Source organism: Apodemus sylvaticus, chromosome 14, assembly GCF_947179515.1.
Source record: "Apodemus sylvaticus chromosome 14, mApoSyl1.1, whole genome shotgun sequence".
In the NCBI taxonomy this organism is placed as follows: domain Eukaryota; kingdom Metazoa; phylum Chordata; class Mammalia; order Rodentia; family Muridae; genus Apodemus; species Apodemus sylvaticus.
The window spans coordinates 17812046-17837824 of NC_067485.1; the positions used below are offsets into that span (position 1 = coordinate 17812046).

Sequence of the window (25779 nt, forward strand, 5' to 3'; positions counted from 1 at the left end):
AAGCCCGGCACGTGTTCCAAGTCAGGAGTCTGGCAGGGAGTCCCCAAGCCTTAGGTGTATGCCCACCGAGTCTCCTGGTCTCAACCTGCTCTTCCTTACGGGACGGTTTTCCGTCCCACGGCGGGGTGTGTTGGGGTCAGGGGATAACATGCTGCAGTCGGTTCCCTCCTTTGATCATGAGGAACTCGAGAATTGAACTTAGACCACCAGACTTAGTGCCAAGTACCTTAGCCCACTGAGCTATCTCACCAGCCCTTTTTCCTTCTGAGATCACTGTGTAGCCCAGGCTGGCCTCGCCCTGCCTCAGCCTTCTTAGTTGCTGAGATCACTGGGTCCTTGATTTGTTATCACACATTTGAGTCGTCACCCTAGGGGCCGATCAACTTTCTAAGGTGCCAGGGCTCCTCACCAGATTTCGTGGGGATCGGCGGGGTTAGTGTCCTGACCCAGTGGGCCCGGCAAAGGAGACTTCCATGTTGCCAGTAGCAGCTGACCCCGCAGGTCTGAACTGCCTTTGATGTGAGAGGCGCAGTCCAGCTCCACCTGGTGGATGGACCCAAGGGGCAGCCATGTTGGTGTCTGGGCTAGTACTCCAAGAGGTTCAGACAGTCTGAAGAGTTGACCCTAGTGCAGCCGTGAGCTGAGGTCTCCATTCCAGATATTTTATTTAAAAAAGGCAATGGAGCCTCTGTGTCCTATAAGAGGTGCTTCCTGCAATCACAAACCTATACTCAGAGTTCAGAAGTCATGGTAGGCAATAGACGGATTGTTCCAAGAGGCTGACTCATCGATGGTGCAAGTCTAAACAGGTGAACTTTTTTAAAAGATTTATTTATTTTTATTCGTAAGTACACTGTAACTGTCTTCAGACACACCAGAAGAGGGCATAATATCCTATTACAGATGGTTGTGAGCCACCATGTGGTTGCTGGGAATTGAACTCAGGACCTCTGGAAGAGCAGTCAGTGCTCTTAACCGCTGAGCCATCTCTCTAGCCCAAACTTTACTTTTTTAAGACAGGGTTCCTCTGTGTGGCCTTGACTGCCCTAGAGCTCACTTTGTAGACCAGGCTGGACTTCAACTTTGAGACCCCCCTACGTCTGTTTCCCAAGTGCTAGGATTAAAGGGGTGTACCACCACACCTGGCTCCTAACATATGAACTTTATGACAGGCACAGACATAGACAGAATGCAGTTGGTACTGAGGGCCTGTCACTGGATGAATGCAAAGATGAGGAAGGTGACCAAGTGTTGCCTGCAAGTAGGGGACATGTAATAGACACTGGATTTGAGTCTCTGGAACAGGAAGTTCCTATTCAGAATATACAGGCGCACTCGTGTGAGTCCTTGTGTCTGTCTGTGGTTTGTCTTGGTATGTGGTGACTCCCCGGTACCCACTGGAGACTTCACTGGTGTCTGTGCCCTCTCCTACCCTGTCCCAGGTAGCACGTGGCCCAACTCTGGCTCTAGCCTGCCTGTATCTTTCCACATCGCCAAAGGGTCTCTCTGCTCACACATACTTCTATCTGGGATTTTCTCCTTGGCTCTTCAAAGTGGCCTAAGGAAGCCTGTCAGAAACATAGTACTATCCCACTCTGAAAACAGTACTAGGGGAGTGTGTGTGTGTGTGTGTGTGTGTGTGTGTGTGTGTGTTTGTAGCAGACATTCCCTGTCTCCCACTAAGTATGGCTAGGATCTGCTCTACAGCATTCTCTGAGATCCTCCTAAAGCCAGAGGAATCAGGGAAAAGGTTTCAGCCACCAGAATACAGTGTCCAAAGTAAGGGTTGTCACCTGATACATCTTCCCTTCCCCAGGCTTGTGGCTGTCTCCCAGGATGTGATATCCCCAAGATGCCCCAGATAGGGTACCACAGTGCATTCTCAGTCTCCAGAGCCCCTGGAATGTCACCCCTCCCTGCCCAGTGGCCATACTCCCACTGTGTGGGCCTCTGGACTGTGAGCAATCTCTTACTATTGTCTCTCCAGCTTCAGTAATGCTGTTGTCTTCCTACAGCAGAGTCATCTTCCAGCAACACACTGGGATGTGACAGTGACACAGGGCAGGTGGCCTCAGACTCCCCCACAGCACCCAGTGTTCCCCAGGTAAAGGAGTCGCTTAACACGCACTTAGCCAGAAGGGGGCAGGGGATTCTAACCTCAGCTGCTTCTCACAGACTCTCCATTTCTGCTCCTTCCTCAGGATGCCTCTGCTTCTTCCGCCCCTACACACATGGATCCCAAAGATCAGAAGAGTCGTGTTCCCAGAGAAGCCTTGGTAGCACCCACGCAGAGTGGCCCAGGGGCCTTCACAGAGGGCAGCCCAGCCCAGCTGCGCAGCGCCCGGGACTCTGGGTCTCCTCATAAGAGGCTAGGGCAGCAGGACAGCAGTTCTCCAGCCAAAACTGTGGGCCGCTTCTCTGTGGTCAGCACACAGGACGAGTGGACTCTGGCGTCACCTCACAGCCTGCGCTACTCTGCCCCGCCTGATGTCTACCTGGATGAGATCCCTTCCAGCCCTGAGGTGAAGCTGGCAGTGCGGCGGGTGCAGACAGCCTCCTCCATCGAGGTTGGCGTGGAGGAGCCTGCCTCTAGTGACTCTGGGGATGAATGCCCAAGAAGGAGGACCCAGGTGCAGAAGCAGTCCTCCCTGCCGGGTAGTGGTGGTGTGGCAAGTGACTTTGTGAAGAAGGCCACTGCCTTCCTGCACAGGTCTTCGAGGGCTGGCTCGCTGGGCCCTGAGACACCCAGCAGGGCAGGTGTGAAGGTCCCTACCATCAGCATCACCTCTTTCCACTCCCAGTCCTCCTACATCAGCAGTGACAATGACTCGGAGTTCGAGGATGCGGACATAAAGAAGGAACTGCGCAGTCTGCGGGAAAAGTACGTTTGGAGGGCATGGCTCACCCAGCCAGCACAGGGACAGGGACGGGGGGATGGTAACCTACAAGGCTGGGGAGGGCTCATCTAGTGAGCCTGGTCCTAGCCAGTTCTATTGGATGGAGTTTAGATCAAGCCGTGAGGTGTCTACAGGTGGGCTCTAGTCAGGGCGATGGGACAAGTGAGGAGGCCGGTTAACTTCTACCCTCCAAGCTGAGGCCCTATCTAGGATGTCTTTACACTGGGGCAGCCATGCTCTGCCACCTGCATGACCATCGTTGGCTCTTGGAGTACGTTCTGGGATCAGGAGACCTGCCCCCTCTTCAGACTGGCCTTCCTCAACTCCTTCCTTCCCTATTGATCTGCCTCTGCCTTTCCCTGTCTGAGTCTGTCTCTCTCAGCTTGCCTCTCACCCAGAAAGTACTTACTCTGCCCCTCTATGATCAGGGACCACTAATGCCCTGAGCTGCCCTTCAGGGTGGGAGGGTAGAATTTGACAGATGAGCTTCTGGCCTGTGTGGCCTGTGAGACCCCACCAGTGGCTGAAGGGCGGGGATTTGCTTCACCTGTCTAAATGAGCTCAGCAACTGCAGGCGCCCTGAGAGGAGGAGACACTGAGAATGCAAAACTTCTGTAAGATTGTGAGGGGGGAGGGGCGTGAGGACTGCCACTCTTGGGGCTCTTAGCAAGGTAGACCCAAGTGACCACAGTGGAACTTCCATTGAGGTGGGAAAATGGAGGAGCGGGCACCACTTGAGACCTACAAACCGATCTGTGCTCTGAGTCCTAAAGAAGGAGTCTTGTCTGCTGACCCCAACAGACCCACAGGCAGATAGCCTTCCTCTGGAAATATACTGTTGTCTCTCCCTAAGTTTGCAGCGATAAAATCATTTCCACTTGGAAATTGATTGCTTTATGTGTGTATGTATGTTCATGTGTGTGTGTGCACTAGTATGTGTAAGTGTGTACCTTTGCTTATGCAATTGAAGAGTTCAGAGAAGATCAGGCATCTCATCACTTCCCCTCTTAGTTTTAAGACAGTATCTCACTGAACCTGGGGTTCACAAATCTGTCTAGACTTTCTGTCCAGGATACCATAGGTGTCCTCCTGTTTCTTCCTCCCTAGTGCTGGAGCTACAGGTATGCCAGGGTTATAGGTGTGCTGGGATTACAGGTATGTCAGGGTTACAGGTGTGCTGGGATTACAGGTGTACCAGGATTACAGGTATGTCAGAATTACAGGTGTACTGAGATTACAGGTGTGCCAGGGTTACAGGTGTGCCAGGGTTACAGGTATGCTGGGATTACAGGTATGCCAGGATTACAGGTATGCCAGTGTTACAGGTATGCCAGGATTACAGGTATGCTGGAATTACAGGTGTGCCAGGGTTACAGGTATTCCAGGGTTATAGGTGTGCCAGGGTTACAGGTGTGCCAGAGTTATAGGTGTGCCAGGATTACAGGTGTGCCAGGATTACAGGTATGCCGGGGTTACAGGTGTGCGGGGTTACAGGTGTGCCAGGGTTACAGGTGTGCCAGGGTTACAGGTGTGCCAGGATTACAGGTGTGCCAGGGTTACAGGTATTCCAGACAGATGTGCCAGGGTTACAGGTATTCCAGACAGATGTGCCAGGGTTACAGGTATGCCAGGGTTATAGTTTTAAGATAGTATCTCACTGAACCTGGGGTTCACAAATTTGTCTAGACTTTCTGGCCAGGATACCATAGGTGTCCTCCTGTTTCTTCCTCCCCAGTGCTGGAGCTACAGGTATGCCGGGGTTACAGGTGTGCCGGGGTTACAGTTGTGCCGGGGTTGCAGGTGTGCCAGGGTTACAGGTGTGCCAGGGTTACAGGTGTGCCAATGTTACAGGTATGCCAGGGTTACAGGTGTTCCAGGGTTACAGATGTGCCAGGGTTACAGGTGTGCCAGGGTTATAGGTATGTCAGGGTTGCAGGTGTGCCAGGATTACAGGTATGTCAGGGTTACAGGCATGCCAGGGTTACAGGTATTCCAGGGTTACAGGTGTGCTGGGGACCCAAGCTCAGATCCTCACGCTTTCATAGCAGGCATTTTACTCATTAGATCTTTGATATTTTTATTTTTATTTTTTGCTAAAGAAAGTCTTTTTAAAAAATTAGAGAGCGAGGCTTACCACGTCTCCTATAATTCCAGCTCTCTGGAGGCTGAGCTAAGAGAATTGCTGAAAGTTCAAGGCTAGCCTAGGCTGCAGAGTGAGCCCCAAGCCAGCCAGGGGTGCATAGGGAAATCCTGTCTTAGCAAAAGATTGGCCACCATTGAAGTCGTAGGCAGGAGGTTAGCACTTGTCTTCTCATTTTCAACTGTGAAAAACACCTGCTTTCCCAACATAAGAGATGGAGGAAATAGGCTGGGGCCCCTGTCAGCGTGATACCAGGCTCCTAAGTACAGTGAAGTTCAGCTCCTAGCTGTCTTCTACCTGTACCATAACCGTGGCAACAGCCCTCTGCAGTAGATCCAATGAAACTGTTCGTCAGTCACACGTCTCACACAGTTCCTAGCCGTTCTCAAAGTCATCTTCCCACTTCACTTCCTCGGTTGCCTTTCATGGGGGAAATAATACACTTTGCCCTAATATGCCCTAATAAACAGAGGCAGACCAGCTGTGCACAGTGCTGCACACCTGTAATTCAAGCACTTGGAGGTACAGCCAGAAGAATCATGAGTCCAAGCTCATAGCAACTCTGGGGCCAGCCTTGGGTATGTGAGACCCTGTCTGAGAAAGACAGACAAAGGGAGGTAGTCTTGGTTCCAGACATCTACAAATTTTCTCTATTTGAGCTGATGCTTAGGGCTTTAATGGTAGGCGGAGGTGTAGGTATGGGATAATCCATGCTCCCTTGGCTATTGAGACAATTTAGTGACCATGAATCTGGATGTCTGAAAACTTGGCCTCTGTGTTCCCAGCTGGCTTAGGTAGTGCCGTTGAAAGCCTGCAGACAAGGTGGCATTCCTTGTGCTGGTGCAGCCTAGCCTTGCCCAGAAGGGGAAGCCCACCTGTCCGGCCTCCTCTCTTCTGCTCCAGGCACCTGAAGGAAATCTCTGAGCTACAGAGCCAGCAGAAGCAGGAGATTGAAGCCCTGTACCGACGCTTGGGCAAGCCGCTCCCTCCCAATGTGGGGTTCTTCCACACCGCACCCCCTATGGGCCGCAGGAGAAAAACCAGCAAGAGCAAACTGAAGGCTGGCAAGCTGCTGAACCCCTTGGTGCAACAGCTCAAGGTCGTGGCCTCTAGCACAGGTCTGCTGCTTCTGTGGGAGGGCTATACCTGGGCTGAGGAGGGATGGTGCCGGGGGCCGGGAGTTAGCCTGAGAGGCTGGCTCGGGGTTGGTGTGACATCTCCAGACCTGGAAGAGTGTGGGGGTTTTCCTGGATCTCCTTATACTGGAGCTGGGAGTCTCTGCAAGGCCAGGGAAGCCCCAGGCCTCCACCCTAGTGCCATTGGAGAGACCTATGTGAGAATAGGGGCTGCGTGGAGCCAGGCCTTGGCCCCATGTGGAAGGAGGGAGGCACTCTTGGGCCACATTGCACCTAGGAAGCCCCAGGGCTCTCCATCCCTGTTCCTACATGTAGGATACACCCTGGGGTGGAAGTGATGGCCTCCTCTGGACCTATAACTCAGGCATACATTAACCCTGCTTGCTGGGTTTCAGGTGGTGGCCTTTTTTGGGCAGGGAGAGGATGAGCTGTTCTCCAGGCCTTGCCAGTAGTAACCAGTGCCTGGTGCTGCAGAGGCCGGGCACCAGGCAGCACCCTTTGCATGTCAGGGTTCCCTTGAGGCTCCTAGAGCTGTGCTGCAGGGTGTATCTGAGCCCGGGGTGGGTGGGTGGGTGGGGAATCCATGAACCCCCAGTCTCCAAACATGACAGATGGGAAGCCGCTACTGGATGACCTGCAAGCACTCCCTCATTGTGAGCCACTTGCAAACTGCACAAGTGAAGTAAACACAGTGCCAATCCCAAAGCTAAGGGGAAACTCTGCAGTGACATGTGCAAAGGCATTTCACTGTGAGCTCACACCATCACCTGACACTTACTTGCACAGCATAGGTCTGTCATGGCACTGGGACTTGGTAAAGGGAGACACTTTTCTTTGATTGGCCCCAGCACTTCAGACCAGGAGCTTGTCTGTAAACTGGTTTTCTGCAAGAGACTCAACTTCCCCAAGGTCACCCAGCAGAGAGCAGGAAGCCAACCCAGCCATACCCTTCCCTGCCCAGTGGCGCCTCATGGTGCCTGTCACCTCTTCTCCCCCCTCGCCCAGGTCATTTGTCTGAGTCCAGCAGAGGCCCTCCCACTCAGGACCCTGCCCACGCCAGCACGCCCCCGGGCACCAAGGCAGTTCAGACCCAGCAGCCCTGCTCCGTCCGGGCCTCTCTGTCCACAGACATCTGCTCCGGTTTAGCCAGTGATGGAGGCGGAGCGCGTGGCCAAGGTGATTTCCAGCTTGCCTGTCTCCAAGCATGTGCCAGCCACGTAGGGCCTCAGTGGTGTCCCAGGAGCACGCCTGTGTGTATAAGGGGGCCAGAGCTACAACTAAGGCTGCTCAGCAGCTTTATAAAGACAAACAGAGGAGAAAACTGTAAAGGTGTAGTCTTTAAATCCAGAGAATGGAATTGTCCTGCCATGTAAGCGGCTCAGAGGCAGGTGATGGGTTGCTAAGTGGACCTCAGGAAGTGGCCATGACCAGGAGGGATCAGCCCGATGACTGGGGAGGGGACGGGGCCTGGCATCTTGCTGTGTTCTGCGATGCCTGTTCCTAGGCCCTGGCTACCCTGCCCTGCCTGCTTCCCACAGCAGAGCCAGACGGTGCTAAACACCGGGTCCTTCCAAAGTCCGCGGGACGGCTAGGGGACGAGGGCTCAGCTCTCAGGCTGGGATGTCTGCTCATCACTGCTGTGGACGGCAGCAGCTGCTCGATAAGGCGCTTTCCGGTCCTCACCATCTCTGTCCAGAGAAATCATGGTGACCGATAAAGGTGCCCCACCTACCCCGCCCCTCCTACTCCGGGCCGCTTCTCTTCCGCTCCTACCGTTTGCCTCCTCCCATTCTGTGGTCAGTGGCTTTTGGTGCTTGGGCTGGGCTAGATGGAGCCGTGGATGTTAAGTTACAAGGCTGGTGTGGCTGTTGGTGTGGAGGAGGAATCGCAGCAACCTGTACTTGATAAGTGTCTCTCTGTTTTCTTCCCTTTATATTCATTTGCAGGCTGGACGGTTTACCACCCAACGTCTGAGAGAGGGGCCTATAAGTCTAGTAGCAAGCCTCGTGCTCGATTCCTCAGTGGACCCGTATCTGTGTCCATCTGTCTGTATTTGTTCTTTTGTATTTTCCCACCTCCTGGCCCTCGGTTTCTCCCCTCTCCCACCCCTCATTACCCCTCATACATTTCATAGGACGCCACTCCAACCCCTAAAAGTCACCTCCTCCATGCAGAAGGTGGACCCCACAAGCCTTTCCCATCGTACACGGTGTCCATAGTCACCCCAGCTCCAGACAGCTGTGTGCATGCTCTTGGCTGCATCCAGGCACCAAAATCATGCGCAGCAGCGTACCTACCTCTGCCACAGCCCCTCCACCCCACACATGTCGGCGCATTCTGCACCCCTCCTGTCACCTCATTTATTTTCTTTCCTTCTGTGGACGTAGTTTTCTTTTCTGTTGCAATTGTGGCCAGTATACATGTCTGCTGTTTCCCAGTTCCAATGACAACAAAAAGACAACCCCAGCCTTCTCCAGAGACCCAGTGTGTCACACATGTACCTGAATTCCCACCACATGCATGTAGCAGACTTACATAGCCCTAATGTCCCTGGAAGGTGTGACTTCTGTGTAGGGCCAAAGCCCAGCACCCAGCTCTGTCTCCACCCTCTTTCCCATTCCTTGCATGTAGAGATGCTAAGAATATGCTTCAGGGGTGTTGGGGGTAATAGATCAATGGCACGGCACTGGCCTGGCATGTAACGGAGAGGCCCTGGGTCCTTCTCTATCCCCTGCACTGCAAAACAAAGAACTTGCTCCAGCCAGGGCTTCCTGGTCCTCAAGCCCCGTCATACATGGAGAGCTAGAGCCCTCTGCCATTTCTCCCTACTCTGCTAACTCCAACTCAAAAAGATGAATAGACACCTGCCCCAGTCCACGGAGCTCTTGCATTGGAACCTACATCCCGCCTGGTTCCCTGTTCTCTCCCTCCCTTCTGGAGCACTCTGCTCCACAGTCTTCACCTAAGCCACGTGACATCAGAGATGAAGCCAATGAGGCAGTTCCTCCAACTTCCACCATACTCAAGCCCAGTGCCAGTCTCCCTCACAGACCCTGGGACTTGTTTCTGGTGCCCAGGAGTGCCCACTTGCTGGGACAGACTTATCCTGGTGCGATTTGTTTTTTACCCTCATGATGATTGGCAGAACAATCCAAAGCTGCTTTTAGGATTTTGGTTTTTTTTTTAATAGGAAAAAAAAAAGGAGCTTTTTGACAATTGGCTTGGAGATACTGGTTTGGGGCACATGACTTTTTGCTTGTACAATAAAGATACATTGTGCTTGTGGGGACCTAGAGACCATGTCTGTGGTAGGGACTATTGCCATTCCCGATTCCTTGCATCAGAAGCACACAGTGGGTCATCCTTCTGAAGGTGGACGGTCGAGGGCACATGGCTATGTACAAGTACCAGTGGCTTCTTGGCATCTTTGTTCAGCAGTCTGCCCATCTGTGGCACACTGACGCCTGGCTTGCAGTGTGTCTCTAGCTTCTGGTCAGTTGTTGAGTGGAGAATGAGGAGGACTGGGAAGGCTTCCCCCTGCCAGCCTCATTCTAGCCCCTGTTTGCCTGAGTCTTCTCCTGCTGTGCCTTGTGCACACACAACTCACATAAGGATGGTCCCCAGGTGTGACAGCACCTGGAACTCTGGGTACATCCTGTCCCCTGGGCAGAGCACATGGTAATTTGTCACAGCGATCCCAGTCATGGCTCTGAGAGCAGCTTTTGTGTCTTGGGTCATGTTTTTAAATGGTGTTCATTGGTTTTACTGTGAGTTATTGACCTGAGATTAAAATATATATATATACATTGAAGAGAGGGGACCAGAAGGAAGGATCACCTGAGCAGACTTGGCCAGGTGGTTTCAGGTATGGTGCTGCCCACAGTGGTTTGCTGGTTCATAACCTGGCCTACCAAACCACCTTGGACTGGCTCAGCATTCTATGGCCCCTACATGTTCTCAAGTGGCTGTCAGGCAGAGCCCAGGTGAGTTCCTACTCTGTGAGTCCCCTCTCATTGTGATACGTAGTAGGGAGAATCTTGTGCCAGCCCACTCTATGGAAACGAAAACCCAAAGGCCCTTATAACCTGCATGCTGCTGGCCTCTGAGCTTTAGGGATCCAGGCCTCTCACTAAGATGTCCATTTGTCTGTCTGTGTGATGGGTAACCTGCAGAGTGTCCTGAGGAGATGTGAGTCCTTTGAGGATTGAGCCTGGAGTTTGTAGAGGGAGAGCAATGCTCCTGGGCATGAGAGGAGGGAGCCCGGCCAAGAGCCTGAGTGTGAGGCGGCGGTGGCTGCTAAGACACCCAGAGCATGCCTATCTCTGGGAAGCTGGTGATTGGGGATGACCGTCATCAACCTAGAGGGTATTCGTCCACAGCTTCAGTGTGTGATGGCCCAACTTCCTAGGGATGGGGACTCTAGGAACACAAAAGAGTCTTTAGACTTTAAGTACAGAAATATCTGGACTTCCATGAAGCCCAGAGAAGCAAAGAGAGCCCCTGAAGGGCAAGCCAAGCTCAGGTCACTGGGTGAGCTGGAGGACCTGTCTCTGGTGCAGCCAGGCAGAGCAATAGAAGGCTCCCAAGGCAGATTTGAACCTGAGACAAGAGGCAGGTGGAGATAGGCCATGAGTAGAGAGACCTTGTCTTTAGTTAGTGTTTTCTTGCTGTGAAGAGACACCGTGACCACAGGAAGTTCTTATAAAATAAAACATTTGATTAGGGCTTGCTCAGAGTTTCAGAGTTATCGTCATGACAGGAGCATAGTGGCACACAGGCAGACACAGGCACACAGGCAGACACAGGCACACAGGCAGACACAGGCAGACACAGGCAGACAGGCACACAGGCAGACACAGGCACACAGGCACACACAGGCACACAGGCAGGGGAAGGAGCTGAAAGTTCTGGATCTGGATCTGCAGGCAGCAGGAAGAGAGAGACACTGGGTCTGGCTTGGGCTTTAGTTTTTCTCTTTTTAAAATTATTTATTATATATACAGTATTCTGCCCTCTTCGGCCAGAAGAGGGCACCTGATCTCATTATAGATGGTTGTGAGCCACCATGTGGTTGCTGGGAATTGACTTCTGGAAGAGCAGACAGTGTTTTTAACCACTGAGCCATCTCTCTAACCGCCCCCCCCCCATCTATCTATCATCTGTCTATCTATCCATCCATCCATCTATCATCTATCTTTCTACCTATCTATCTATCTTTCTATCTATCTATCTATCTATCTATCTATCTATCTATCTATCTATCTGGCTTGTGCTTTTGAAATCCCAAAGCCCATTACCAGTGACACACTTCCTCCAACAAAGCCACACCCACTCCAATAAGGCCACACCTCCTAATCCTTCCCAAGCAGTGCCACTCCCTGATGACTAAGCTTTCACACATGAGCCTACAGAGACCATTCTTATTCAGACCATCGCAAGCCTCCAGGGAGTATAGATCCTAAATTAGTTCCCTTCTCCCAGTCTGGGCAGGGTCCTGGCACAGACCCAACGATGCACTTGCTTGTCCTTCTCTGTGTTAAACAGTGCCACCATGCTTATCCTAAAGAACAATATTTGTAGAACGAAGAAGAGGTGTGAGCCAGAACCTGAGGCCACACTTGGGCTTCTGTAGGTGAGGAACTGTGGGTACAGCCTACTGAGACACTTCTTTTGTGTCTGACCCATGCTCGGGCAGGCATGGTCACCTCCTGTTTCTTGCTGTGGCTTAAGAAACACAAGGTCTTGGGATGTATCACCTCATCCTCTTCTCATTTGTCTTGAGTCTGGTTCAGGGACCCTCTTAAGCCCTCTCAGCCCTCTTCCACTTTGTATTGTTCTTATCTCTTACTGGTGGTGAGGGAGAATCCAGTGAGGTCCCCAACAGGGCACAAGAGAGACTGCATCCACACTCTGTAGCCTGGGCTTACCACTGAGATCTGTGAACACCAACATACTAGCTCCAGGCTCTGTAAGACCCAGGATATGCAGCTCAAAGCCAACTAAACCACCCTGCACTGAACTGAGGCGTCTTGTTTCTGAGCTGATGCTTTGTGGGTAGTTTTTAGTTATTTTCTCTGCTTGGGAATAAGATTATCCCTTATAGAAACAGCTCTGGGGGATTTTTGCCTTTGGCATCAGGGCATGGTGGAGGGCTAGTGGTCTGTAGTTAGAACTGGCCTGTTGGAGGTTGGAGTGGGGCTAACCCATCTGGGCTGGCTATAGGGGATGCTGGGAAGGAGTTACTTGGTACCAGGAGCGCTGACTCCCTGAGGTGGCCTGTTCTTGTGAACCTCATCACTATTGAATACTGAGATGCAGAGAACAGATGTGAGGATTTGCTCCAGGCTGCAACCACTGTAAGTGTCTGTCATAGTCTTCCACTCTGAGCTTTACATCCGCCATGCTTGAGAAGTCCTTGTTGCCAGCCAAGCTCCTGAAGTGGTAGCTATAGACTGTGGAGAGGATGTGCTCTCAACCCAGCAGTGGTGCATGGTTTGAACCATCTAGTGTAGAGACCTCATTTCACTGCATGAATGAGTTAGGGTATCTGAGGGGACCAGAATGGGACTAGTTGAAACCATCCTGCCTCCGGCTGGCTTGATAACTCACCTAGTGCCATCCTGAGTAGCAGGAGCACACCAGTGCCTATCCTGTGCACAGTGGAGATGGGGGCTAACTTTGTTCATCAGATGCCCCAGGCAGAGATGGTGTTCCTGGCGTACTGAGAGCCATGTAGGAGTATGCAGGACTGTCGGCATGGTAACGGATACTCCCCGGAGACTCTGCATCAATGCAGAGAGCAGTGTAGCCTTAGCGTTGACATAGAATAACAAACACAACTGATTTGTCTAGAGGCTGGTGCTGTATACCCTGGTCATCTGGGGCCAGTCTGGGAGGGATATGAAGGAAGGAGCTAATGACCATGAGCACCTGAGTCTGGTGACAGCCACAACCAGTTCATAGCTAGGACTGAGTCCCGAATCCACAGCCCCTTTCCCTCCAAAAGTGGACTGAGATTCCCTTCCTGCAACACATGTTATCTTCCAGATCCCTCCTCTCTATCTCCCTCCTTTCTATTTGAAAATTGAATTACTCAACAGAACACTTAATTTCTCCCCACTGTAGCCTTAGAGACTAAATAGAATAAACTCCATTATAAAGTCCACCACGGTTGTACTTCAGGTTCAACGCACACATCTTGGGCTTTGTGACCTCTGGCCGTGGGGTGGCCAGCACTTAGGCACTGTTCCTGGGCAAGAGTACCAGACCTTCTAGAAAAGTTGTAAGCGTTCAGATTTCCCAAACCTCTAGACTGGCTGACTTGTGAGCCAGTGCCGTGTCTGAGATCACTCCCCTCCTGGGGGATGGGGCAATCTAGGGGCTGGAGTTCAGACCTGCTGTACTAGTATGGCTTTGCCAAGTGACCTTGGGGAAGTCTGAGCTCTTCCTTGCCAGTTATAGCTCCTAGAATAAGCCATAGGTTAAGACAGAATGGCAGCACCTACTCTAGCCCAGGCTGGCCCTGGGTTCCTGGGTTACTCATTCCTCTAGACACTGTATGTTGTCCACCTGACCCTAGATGGGCTCAGGGCAGGGGAGCTAGACCTGCTTAGAGGTGGTCCAATAAGGATGTTTCTCTTTTCCCTGGGAAAAGTGAATCTATAGAAAAAGGGCAGTGTCTCCCCAAATCGGTATCAACCCTAAGACAGATTCTAAATCTCTGCTAGGTGCCCCTGTCTGACCTGGCTCAAGGCAGCCATCTGGGATCCAGAATCGGCCTCAGACCTGCAAAACAATGTATCTTTTTGCACTTGGAAAACCTCTGGTGGCCTTGGTGGCCAGCCCAGGCTGAGCCTGACTCCATTCAGGGACCCCATGGCTGACTTTCAGGGGGTTCCCCTACCCCAACCCATGGGGCTCCTAAAGGCCTGGTATTTGAAACCCAAGCAGTGTGATTTGCAACTTTTTTTTTTTAAGTTTGGTTTTCTGTTTTTTTTTTTTTTCTTTTTTCTTTCTCTTTTTCTGGAATATGCTTTTAGAGACAAAACACTTCTCCCTGAAGTTTGGAGGCCTGCCCTGGCACCTCTACCTCCTCAGCGAAGCCCATGAGAAGCGCGCACATGAACTCTGGGGATATCACCCTGTTCTCCCAGGCCAGGCTGGCCTCCCTCTCCGACTGCTGCCTGTGTCTGTCCCCCCCGCCCCTGCACACTGATAACTTTTGCTTACATGTGGTAGCGTGATCGGTGTGTGCTGTTCCGCCTAACCCTGTGGTCTTGTGTCCTTTGTTCTTCCCTTACAGGGTCAGCCCTGAAGCGTCTCTGCCTAGGCAAAGAACACAGCAGTAGTAATTATCTGGGTTATTTTTTTTTTTTTTTTTTTTTTTTTTTGGTTTTACCTCCTTTGTCCTCTCATCGCATGGGCTTTGTCGTGGCTAGCGCGCATCAGGGCCTCCCACGAAAGTGTGGCCTGCTCTGCCCCTGACCCACAGGGCTCTCTGCTTTGCTTCTGCCTGTCTGGATAGCTGCTCCCTCCCAGATCCTTGTCCTGTCTCCATGGCGCCTACAGTTTGTGCTCTCTTGGCAGTCACCTCGCATTAGGCCTGTTCTTCTCCACAGACCATATGTTGCCATTTATTAATTGGGTCCTTTTCCCAAAACCTTAGCTATCAGTGTTTCTTTGAAGTGCTAACAATGAAGGCTTCCCCGAGGAGGGAAGCCAAGGCAGCTCTCACACACCCGTTTGCTCTCCCCTTGTCTGTTTATTTTTAATTTTCCCACCCCTGTTTTGTTTTGTTTTTGTTTTTTCTGGCTGAAAACCTCATAGAGCGGTAGCTGTCTGTTGAGTCTCATCACTAACGTGAGTCCTTCATCTATGCCTTCCCGTCACTGGCCACTAAAGTTCACTACATTTTGGAACAGCTTGTTTGAAGAGATGGTCATTAGCTGTTTAGGGTTTTTTTGGGTTTTTTTGGGGGGGTTGATTTTTTGGAGGGGTGTGTAAACATTTTGAATTGGCTTATTCAAAATTGCTAGGTGGAATTATGTGCATTGGGAGGGAAGGAAGGGAGGAGACAATTCAACAAGTCCTTTGTTGGCCATGAAAACAGTCTCTCGGTGAAGCAGCTTTCTAGTCTGGGGACCAGTTCCCAGCTCCCGACTCCCAGAATCACCTAGCTATGGCTTGGAGGGTGTGAAGCCTGCCCAAGGGCCTCTGGGTATGATATCTTTCATTACCACCTTCCCAAAAGCTCTGATAAGAAAAGGCACCATTTCCTTATCTTGAGTTCCAAACTGCTAAGCAATCAAAATGCACAAGAACACAATGAACAGTATGCCCATGGGGTGCCGGAAGGCTGAGTGGGGCTTGCCTATTGAGTATTCTGAAAAGCAGGCCTGAGAACCTGACCCTGTCCCTGGTGTGCCAGTGCCCTTGTGTGTCAGCCTGTGCCCACATGTCTGGCTATGGGTAGCATGAGCTACCCATGCTCTCACATGTGAATCTAATTGGACATGCATGCAGTGGTGGGCTCTTAATGAAGACTGCTAACTGTTCAGGGTCCTCTTCCCTGGCCTAGCTTAAAAAACAAGTATTGCCTGCCTGGCACAGTCCAGTCACCCATAGCCTACAGGCTGCCTCATGGTGTCTAATACCAGGTAGCAAAGCCCTCTGATGCAGACCGCCTCTTGAAGCAAGGTGTTGCTTGGCCAGAGTAGGCCATTGATTGTCCCAGCCATTCTGTGAGAATGACTGCGGCCAGCCTGTCAGTGGTGCTAGGTGAGTGTGTGGCGTCACCAATCCTGGCCTGTATGACTCCCCAGGGTCTTCCACCAGCAGCCTGGCCCCAGGCCCTGAGCCAGGTCCCCAGCCCACCATGCACGTCCAGGCACAGGTGAACAACAGCAACAACAAGAAAGGCACCTTCACGGACGACCTGCACAAGCTGGTGGATGAGTGGACGACCAAGACCGCGGGGGCGACGCAAGCAAAGCCCACGCTTAACCAGCTGAAGCAGACGCAGAAGCTGCATGACATGGAGGCCTCAGGAGAGGCTCGGGCTGTGAGTGAGCACCGCACTGGCTCTTGGGGGTGGGGGTAAGGGGGGAGGGGAGGGGATATGATAGCATTGGCATAGTGGCTGTGGCCATGAGCCATTGCCAGAAGGCAAATCCTGCTAAATGCTTTGCTTCCAAGGTCAGGGTTCATCTTGTCCAAAAGGTCTTTGCCCCTGTGATGATCAGGAGGCAAGAGTGACTTCCTGTGGTCCTTGTGACCAGCAGGGAGCCTATGATTCTAGATAGCCCAAAGTCTTTGTACACCCTCTTTGTGGATAGACAGACCTCCATCTGCATTATGTCCATCTGTCTCCAGGCTGTAAAGGGCAGATGTTCCTCATTCCTGAGTGGCAGCTGCATCCAAGTGGGGCCCACATGGGGTGGTGCAAATAGCCCCACCCTTGCAGGTGTCAGCACATAGTAAGATTTTAGCAGAGGTAGCTGTAGGAGTGTCCTCACATTTCCAGCTTTCTGGAGGAATGTGTGGAAGACCAGTGTTATTTCTACTTTAAATGAGAAGTTCATGGGTGGGCTGGATGTTGTTTTCAGGGTGGAAAACATCCCTCTAAACTTGTGCTTTGAAACTTTCAACACACATGGAACTGGAGGTCTGCAGTAAATATCCTTGAGCCTGCATTGTAGGAGTTGCTGCACCTGCCTTTCGAGTCCTCTTTCCAGTTCTAATTCTGTTCTTATCTTGAGTCTTTTAATTTTTTTAAAAGACTTACTTATTATATGTGAGTACTCTATAGTTGTCATCAGACACTCCAGATCTCATTACAGATGGTTGTAAGCTTGTATGCCACCATGCTGGATTTGAACTCAGGACCTTTGGAAGAGCAGTCAGTGCTCTTAACTGCTGAGCTATCTCTCCAGCACTATTATTTCCCTCTTAATTGCTACCTTGTCCCTAAATTCGCTCAGACTTTCAAATCAGTTACACTTGTAGCAGTGGGCTCATCCCCGGCTGTGTGTTATCCCTGCATTGGTGATTTCTGACTCCCCAGTTCTCTCTGTGCATCTGTCTTTCCTTTCCTTCCTGCCTTTTGTCCCAATCTCTTAAGGCTTTGTTAATTTCATGAGCCATTAAAAACAACAATAACAACAATGTTACCTTTGATGGTATTCTTTGTTGTGTATTTCATTCATTTCTAATTTATTGTTTCTGTCTCTGACTTAACGTTCTCTCCCCCCAAGGTCTCTTTCACTGAGCCTGGTGCTCACCACTTAGCTAAGCAGAATGTTTGTGAGAACGCTGGGTTGGGTTCCCAGCACTAGAGTAAGAAAGAAAAACTTCTTCAACTGGCTAGGCCACTGATTCTAGCATTTCTAATTCTTACAGAATACCCAAGTTCAGCCTCCAGCACCCAGGTCTGAAGGCTCACAATAGCTTATAACTCCAGCTCCGGAGTATCCAGGGCTCTCTTCTGGCTCTCCTAGACACCTGCACAGCTTCGTTAAGCTTGTTGTTTAGAGGGATCCAACCTCCACACACACACACAAATTAAAAAAAAAAAAATGTTTACAGTTCTCTGCTAGTGCTGTATCTTATTGATGTTTCAGCTTCTGATTTCCTGTTTTCCCTTCCACTTCACTCCTTAGTTCTTTGTATTGCCTTGTGAGTTTTTAATGTTGTATGAAGAACATTGGAATGGAAAAATGTTTGTTAAAAGTAATTTGAGATCTATTTTGATATCAAATTGAGATTTTTTTTTTTATTGTCTTGATTTGCCTTTGATTTGTTTTTAACAGGCATTTTCTATAAAAATGCCTTGTCAGGGTTGACTTACCTTTTTATTATTGATTTGCGGAGTCTAGTCTATCTGTTTTGTCTTATGTTGCTCATAAGTCCCTTGTCCCTCCACCATGTGTGTATGTGTGTGTGGTGTGCTGTGTGTATCAGCCTGCTTGTATGTGAACATGTATATGGAGGCCACATATCAACATGTAGTGTTTTCTCTCTCTCCACCTTACATCTTTGGAGACAAGGTCTCTTTCACTGAGTCTGGTGCTCACCAGTTAGCTAGACTGTGTGGCCAGTGAGCTACAGGAATCTGCCCCCCCACACACACACACACACCAGTGCTGCACACCAGAATGTAGGTGCTAGGAGTCTGAGCTCAGGTACTCACATTTATACACAGGGGCCCATACAGACCCTTTTTACTTTCTTAGAGTTGTGTGTAAAATAGAAGAGGTTAAATTTGTTTTGCCTTGTTTCTTTCTATTTTGTATGAGCACCTGAGTGTCGAGGTACACAGTCATCGCCTTATTCCAACTTCGCTAAGCTTGTTATTTAGAGGGATCGAACCTCCACTACGGAACTGCAAGACTGCCTTGGTTTTTTCTGGGTCCTAACACATTTGTAGGTTTTAGGTAACCCACTGAAATGTCTCTTGGCAGTAGATTAAATCTGTCAATGAACTGGGTAGATTTATCATATTGCCAGTCTTAAGTGTTCCTGTGAACTTGGCATCTGTTTCTATCCATCTCTGTAGGGTGTTAATATCACTCATTAAATTCATCCTAAGGTGGTTAATGATTGGGAGTGCTGATGTTATAAACTGCACAGTCCTGAGTGCTTTATCTCCCAGATGTATGTTTCTAGTACATAGAAATGTGACTCATTCTGGTACCTCGAAGCCTACAGCCCTGCTAAATTCACTTGTTCAGCCATTCCTGTGGGTTTCTGTACACATAAGCTTGTCGTTTGCAGATAAGCCGTTTTTCTTTCCTTGTCTCATCTTGGCTGGGTCCCCTGCTTGTATTGACCCGAAGCATGGAGGAGTCTTGGGGAAACCAATGCTACCCGCTCTGTAGGTATGGCTTCTGGCTCCATAGAGGCCTTCACTGATGAGCATGCCTACTGGAAAGGGTTGTGGGGATTGGGGAGTGTCCATCCTGCTTTGTATGGAGAACACCGGCTGTCATTCTGTTGTCTGTTTGTGGTGCTGAGGAGAGAAGCCAGGGCCTCATCTATGGTAGGCATGTGCTCACCAGGGAGCTCCAGGAAAAGCCCCACCGAAAGTGAGGTGGAATCGAAGCCCACTGGGCTGTGATATTAAATCTTTTATAGTTACTGTCTTCAGTTTCTCAAGTATTTTGTTTAGGATGCTGCAGGCTGCCAGTTCTTGATCTCTCTTGCTGTAATCATATCCAGTTCTGTCTTTAGAGGTGGTGCTTCTGGAAGCAAAATTCCTTCCCTTGCCTCTAAGGCAAACATGCCTGAGACACCAGAGGGCTGCTCCAGAGTTCCAGCCTCCAGGGTTCCCACCTCCAGGGTTCCAGCCTCCAGGGTTCCCACCTCCCGGACCATTGTAGTTGCACCAAGTCAGGAGGCCATCAAACCAGATGCCATAGTATCAGTTAGGTGGAAATGTGTGGGGCCCTCCTGTGCCCTCCCACACCCTGCACATTCTGCTCCAAACATACCTGGCTGGTAGACAGCTGGAGCTAGGCCTCTGTGTCGTGAGCAGGGGAGGGAGGGCAGCCATTCCCCACACAAACGGTTGGACTGCACAAGGAGACCGACTGACGGCAGCCTTCTGGGCCTCCCTCTTTGTTTCTGTGTCTCATAGACAACTGTGCCTCGAGCAGGAGTGGGGACATCGTGTCTGGCCCCAGCATCCGGCCCTCTGTCCACCACAGCCATTCCTGGAACCACCCCAGCCCTGCCTGTGCCCATACCAGGTACTGCTCACTCCAGCCTCTTGGGCCCTCCTTGTGCACTGCCTCTGTGTCAGTATGGAGGCCTGTTCCCTGTTCCTGTGTCCTGGGGACCCTGGGTGGCCTCAGGGAACCCAGAGGGGTCTTGGGGCAGTCAAAGCCCCACTCAGGTCCCTGTGCTCCCAGTGTTTCTACGGCCGCCTGTTATCAGCACTCCAGGCCCCCGGCTGCACATCACGTAGCCTCCTGCCCTGCCCCTTCCCAAATGGAACACTCAGAAGCGTGTGGAAGAATCCAGTTGTGGTGTGGCCTCCTCATGGCTCCTCCACATGGGCACAAGGCACAGAGCCCCAGCCCAGGGGGCAGGGGAGGGCAGCAAGACACTTCCCCTGCTGCCTCAGACCCCATCACTCTTAGGTTCCTGCAGTCTACATAGGCAGTCCTCACACCCATGGCCTGTCCTTGTTAGAGGATTAGAACCTTGTCATCCCCCTGCAGCAGCTCAGTGCCTTGAATCCCAGCTTTTCTGTTTCCTGATGGAAATACATGATTTAAAAAGGCCATCGATCCACAGAAGTGGATTTCTTTATAGTTGACATGTGCGTTGCTGTCTCCACTGTGTTATGTTGCAGAGGTGGGACTGGGGCACAGATACAGATAGGAAGGCAATAGCTAGTTAGAGTGGGAAAGCCTGCTTAAACAGAAACAAAGGGAACATTGACAATGTGACCTGTGAATGCTGGGTAGGCCCAGCTCAACCCTTGATACAGTGAGGTCACCCTGAGTATCTTCAGTAACAGAGCCACAGGGGTCACCTGCAATTCTCCCTGTGGGGAGTGTCACCAGCTTTGTTGAGCCTTGAGGATCCTGCCAGGCAAATGCCCCCATAATCAGCAGGCTGCTGTAAGCACCAGACAGACAAACAGCACCTTCCAGCTCAGGGGTCCAACTCACTCTCTTCCTCTTTTCCATGGTTTTCACAGAGGCCTGTGCTCTGCCCACCCCACCCTGCAAATTCCTCTCCAGGCCATCCTCAGGCCAGCCTACTGAGGGGCGGAGCATTTCTGGAGGTTTCCATGACACTTGTCCTGGGGGTGGGGCAGGGAGATGAAAGCTCCCGGACCCCCTCTGGGTGAATATTTTCCACCTCCAGTTGGAGGGTGGGCTGCCTGGGTGACTCCCCGCTGTGAACTGTACAGATCAGCTGTACCCAGGAGAACCAGCTAAATTATTTTGGTTTAAATACACTATTCCATCAATTCAGTTAGAATTGAACTTTCAGGGGACTGTGCAGAGGCTTCCACCTGGCCACAACACTGCAATAAGAGATTTATGTTCTCTGTGTCTAGTCAGAACACCACACGGGCCCACTTAGCAAAGCGGAGCCTGCATCTTCTCGCTCCTCTCACGCCCAAGTCCTTTCCTCCTGTGGCAACGCTAGTGGCATGGGGTCCCTAAAAGTCTGTATGTGTGAAGGAGAAAAATAAACATTTGCTTGAAAATACTGTGAAATGACAGCTTTTTTTCTTGCCCTCTATTTACATCAAAGCCAAGCTGACTGGCCTTGTAGAAGATAGTCATGGGTGGCCCAGGTGGGCCTGGCCTGGCCTCGGCCTAGAGCCACTAGCCATGTGTCCTGGACCCCCGAGGACAGAGCTTAGAGATCTGGGAGATGAGAGCCAAGCCTCTGGTGGGGCTGCTGGTCACTCAGCACTGGTGCTGCTGGGTGTGGCCCAGACCCACTGTCACCAGGCTGTTAGCTGTGGCCTGGCATTGCAACCCACTCTCCAGTCTGTTAGCTGGTCTGTAAGCCACCATGCACCAGCAGGCATTGCCTTCAGAAGTGCAGGAAGAAAGGGTGAACCTCACAGAAGGCAGCCTGCATTCCCAAGCTCAGCACAGCCAGCACTGGGTCTTTGGAAACCCAGGTTGTGTGAGTCATAGGAACTCCCGGTTCACTCCCCACCCTCACCCCCACCCCTTGGTGGGGCTTCTAAGGCTCTTGAGCTTGTTCAGTGGAGTTGGGCAAGGGCCAGCCTAGCTCTGTGAGAGGCACTGGCCTTCCTGAGAAGCCCAGTGCATTATGAAAGATACTGGTTTAGGGAGAGGGCTTGGCCTGTGGTAGTTCAGCAAGCCCTTTGGGGACTGCCTTATATGTGAGCACTGTAGTCCTGGTCCAGACCACAGGAGAGCCATCCTGCTAGAGGTACTGTCTCAAGATACAGCACCAGGCTTGCTGCTTCTACTCTCCCTGCAGCTGTATCACTGTGCCTCCCTTATTTTGTCACTGGCGCTCAGTAGAAACAGAAATGGAGTGTCACTGTTTTCTCCCAGGACTCCAAGGCCAGCTTAATCCAGAATGGTCCAGTGGAACAGGGGTGAGGCCTTGTCTTTCCGGGCTTATGTGGTTATTGCTGAGTGTCTGGCTATTCTCAGAAGATGTCCAGGTGGCAGTCAGCCCAGGTCTGTGCCGAGAACAGGGCTGTCTGTACAGTGCAGCCACCTGGCGTGGCTCTGACCCCACCTCTTCCTTTGCTTTAGAAGCTGCTGGGAAAGGGACCAGGTGCACAGGCACCAGGGCCCAGCCTTAGGTGAGAGGCCAGTGCCTCAGAGGTCTGTAGTGAGCTGTGGCCATTTTGTTTTCTAGATCCTGAGAGTGAAAAGCCCGACTGAGCCGGCCCCTACGCCAGGCCCTCACTGCATCATCCAGACGAAGAAGCGGCAGACCCCAGGGCAGCCACTCCTTTAGGCCATTCACGCTGTTTTGTAACCACTTTCTAACCATTTTTTTATTCACAATTGGAAACACAAATGTAATGCAAGAATAAAACATATTTTGGGGGAGACAGGACTTTGGTATTTCAAACTTCCTCCTTTCCAGTGGTCCCCTGGGCAGGCAGGAGATAGATGTGAAGAGTTGGAGAGGGTCAGCCCACTCTCTGCAAATCCCTGGAGGCTCCTCACACAGTGCCCCTTCTTGGGCACAGACTCAAGGTCCCTTTTGCTTACACAGCTCCATGTCATCTGGTCTTTTCTCTGGCCCAAGAAGACCAAAGTCATCTGTCCCCATCAAAGGGAGAGCATCATAGAGGTCTGAGAGTGAACCTCCTTTCCAGAACCTGTGGGTGCCATCAGGAAAGACACCAGTCAGCATGGGATCTGAACACTCTTGGGGGTGGAAGACAGGACCACCAGCTCCAGGGAGATCTACACTCCCCCATGATGGAGTATGTAAAAAAAAAAAAATATTCCACATAAAAAGCAAGAAACCAGGCCAAGAAGATGGCTCAGTTATTAAAATGCCTGACCCAAGTTCAATCCTCAAACCCTAAAAGAAAAATCAGGAATGGTGGCCCACATTTGTAATCACAGTGCTGTGATTAGAAATCCCTAGAACTCTGTGGAGAGTCAACCTAGCCTACTTGGAGAGTTCTAAGACAGTGAGAGGTGATGTCTCAGAGAGGTAAGCAGGCCTAGTGAAATGGTTCAGTGGGTAACCTGTTCATTTGTGTAAGCTGATGTACCAGAGTGTAGATCACTGGTACTTGCTGGTCATCTGGTTGACCTGAAATGCTGAACTGTAGGTTCAGTGAGAAATCTGACTGAACAAATAAAGTGACGTGCCACAGAGACAGAAAACCCAAAGTTGGCCTCTGACATCACAAGTGCACCACCACACACGTACACACACACAATTACACATATACACAAGAAGTAAGGTAGACAACCCTGAGGAGCCACCTTGTGGATCTCCTTGCCCTTGTATGCACCTACAATTTATCTGTTGATAATGGTCCATACAGGCAAAGAGAACAGAGATGATGGGGGTGGGTTGAATGATCATAACAGCACCAGCTGCAGGGAGTCAAATCAACTTTACTTGGGATGATTTGACTCAAGGCTTATATAATTTTAGGAACTATAGGTAGGAACATTCCGGATGGGCAAAGGTCATTGGCTGAGGCTAAGGGTACCAAAATGCCTCATTAGCATAGGGAACCTTTTCAAGAATCTCAGGTGCTAGCTGAATGAGTTCTTATCAGGATAAAGGAAGTTGATCTTGTAATCTAAGGCTACATGACATTCTGCAGAGATGAAGGGTATTTAACTACACAGACAAGGTCAGAGAAGTAGAAGCCCTGCCAGTAAAGGGAGTCTGCCATATTGTGCTGAGCCCCAGAAGGCTGTCCAGTCAATGGTAGACTTCAACCTTAATTAGCAGAGTTTTCCCATAACACATGACCTTGTTCTCTGGCCTCATGCATGCATGTGTGTGTACACCCTCAAAAACTCCACCTGCAACCTCTGAGTTGCCTTGACAGGAAAATGTCCTGTGGAAATAATTGACACAGCCTAACACTGCCCACAGGGATGGGTCTGAGACAGCCCCTAGGGTTCTGAACATCAAAACATGACACAGCTGGGTCTGGGTGGTTTTAGTCTCTAGCTGCAGTTCAGTGTGTCCCGCAGCTGAGCATGGGAGTTGTTCCCAACACCTAGACTTTGTGATCACTAGCGGTCATCTCAACATCTCACATCTACCATGTACTGACCAAGTACTCAGCCCTTGAGATTTACAGTATGCCTTGGAGTTCTAGCTGATTCTCTGGGAGTCAGGAAAAGCTAGACTTAGGCAGCTTCACATTTCCTCAAGATCCTCGGCAGCCGAGGTTATGAGAGTCTACATCTGTTTCAGGCATACAGGTAATTTGGTGTCTTAGGGATTCTGCTGTGAACAGACACCATGACCAAGGTTACTCTTATAAGGACAACATTGAATTGGAGCTGGCTTACAGGTTCAGAGGTTCAGTCCATCCTCATCAAGGCGGGAACATGGCCACACCATGCAGACATGGTGCAGGAGGAGCTGAGAGTTCTTCATCTTCATCTGAAGGCTGCTAGGAGAAGACTGACTTCCAGGCAGCCAGGACTAGGGTCTTAAAGCCCACACCCACAGTGACACACCTACTCCAACAAGACCACACCCCTTAATAGTGCCACTCTTTGGGCCAAGCATATACAAATCACACTTGGTGTCCTAGACTAGGAACCCAGCCTTGATTTGTAGGAAACAAAGACAAATAGTGCCTTAATCATTCAGGGATGCCAAGGAAAATGCCACAACTGGTTAGCTCACTTGTGTGCCACTCACAGGGACTAGAACATCCAAGACCAAGTACCTACATACACAGTTAAATTGTAGAGCTTCTCTCTTGCTCTACAGAGATGGAGCCCATGCAGCCCCCAACCCCCGACAGAATCATAGACTACACGGAACCATGGATAGAGGTCACCCATCAGGTCAGCTGCATAAGGATCCATTGGCTAGACAGGTGTTGAGGCCTACAAAAGTCATTTTAGAAATCAAGGCCTTTGAGACCATAGGAAAAGGGGGATCAGAGAATAGACAAGTTCAGAATCAAATAGCCAATAGGCTTAGACCTAACTATAGCGATGGCCACATTTTATAATGGTATACAAATGGTCTGATTGGTTTAAAGAAATCGTCAGGCTAGAGTTAATAATAAACAGCAAGATTCAAACATGTTGCCTATAAAGAAAAATTTTAAAGACACAGGCTAAGGTAAAAGATGGCTATGGGCAATGCCATGCCATGAAATAGGGTGGAAGTAGCTTTAAGAAGTGGACTTTAAAGGCACACCAAAGTAAACGGTGATCACAGGCATACCCTGCTAGCACTAACCATAAGGAGGAGGTATGGGTAGCTCTCATAACGTCAACACAGTTTTCATGGTAACACTTATTGCCAATTAAGAACCATTTTACAATGACAAATGAGTCAGCCCACCAAGTTTCAAAAGACAACGCTTTGAAATATGTGAGCAAAACTGACAAACTGCAGAGGGAAATCCATGACCTTCCTT

The 25779-nt window shown here is 50.5% G+C and overlaps 1 protein-coding gene across 1 annotated transcript in view; it reads left to right on the top strand.

The window, feature by feature from the left end:
• Wnk2 (WNK lysine deficient protein kinase 2) overlaps positions 1-22729 on the top strand; it is a 106486-nt gene extending 83757 nt beyond the window's left edge. Inside the window, 7 exon segments of the mRNA XM_052156862.1 lie at positions 2016-2104; positions 2202-2881; positions 5941-6155; positions 7179-7349; positions 15995-16233; positions 19807-19918; positions 22542-22729. Of these exon segments, the coding sequence (XP_052012822.1) occupies positions 2016-2104; positions 2202-2881; positions 5941-6155; positions 7179-7349; positions 15995-16233; positions 19807-19918; positions 22542-22567 (1532 nt within the window). The 3' untranslated portion in view covers positions 22568-22729.
• Positions 22730-25779: the final 3050 nt, after the last annotated feature.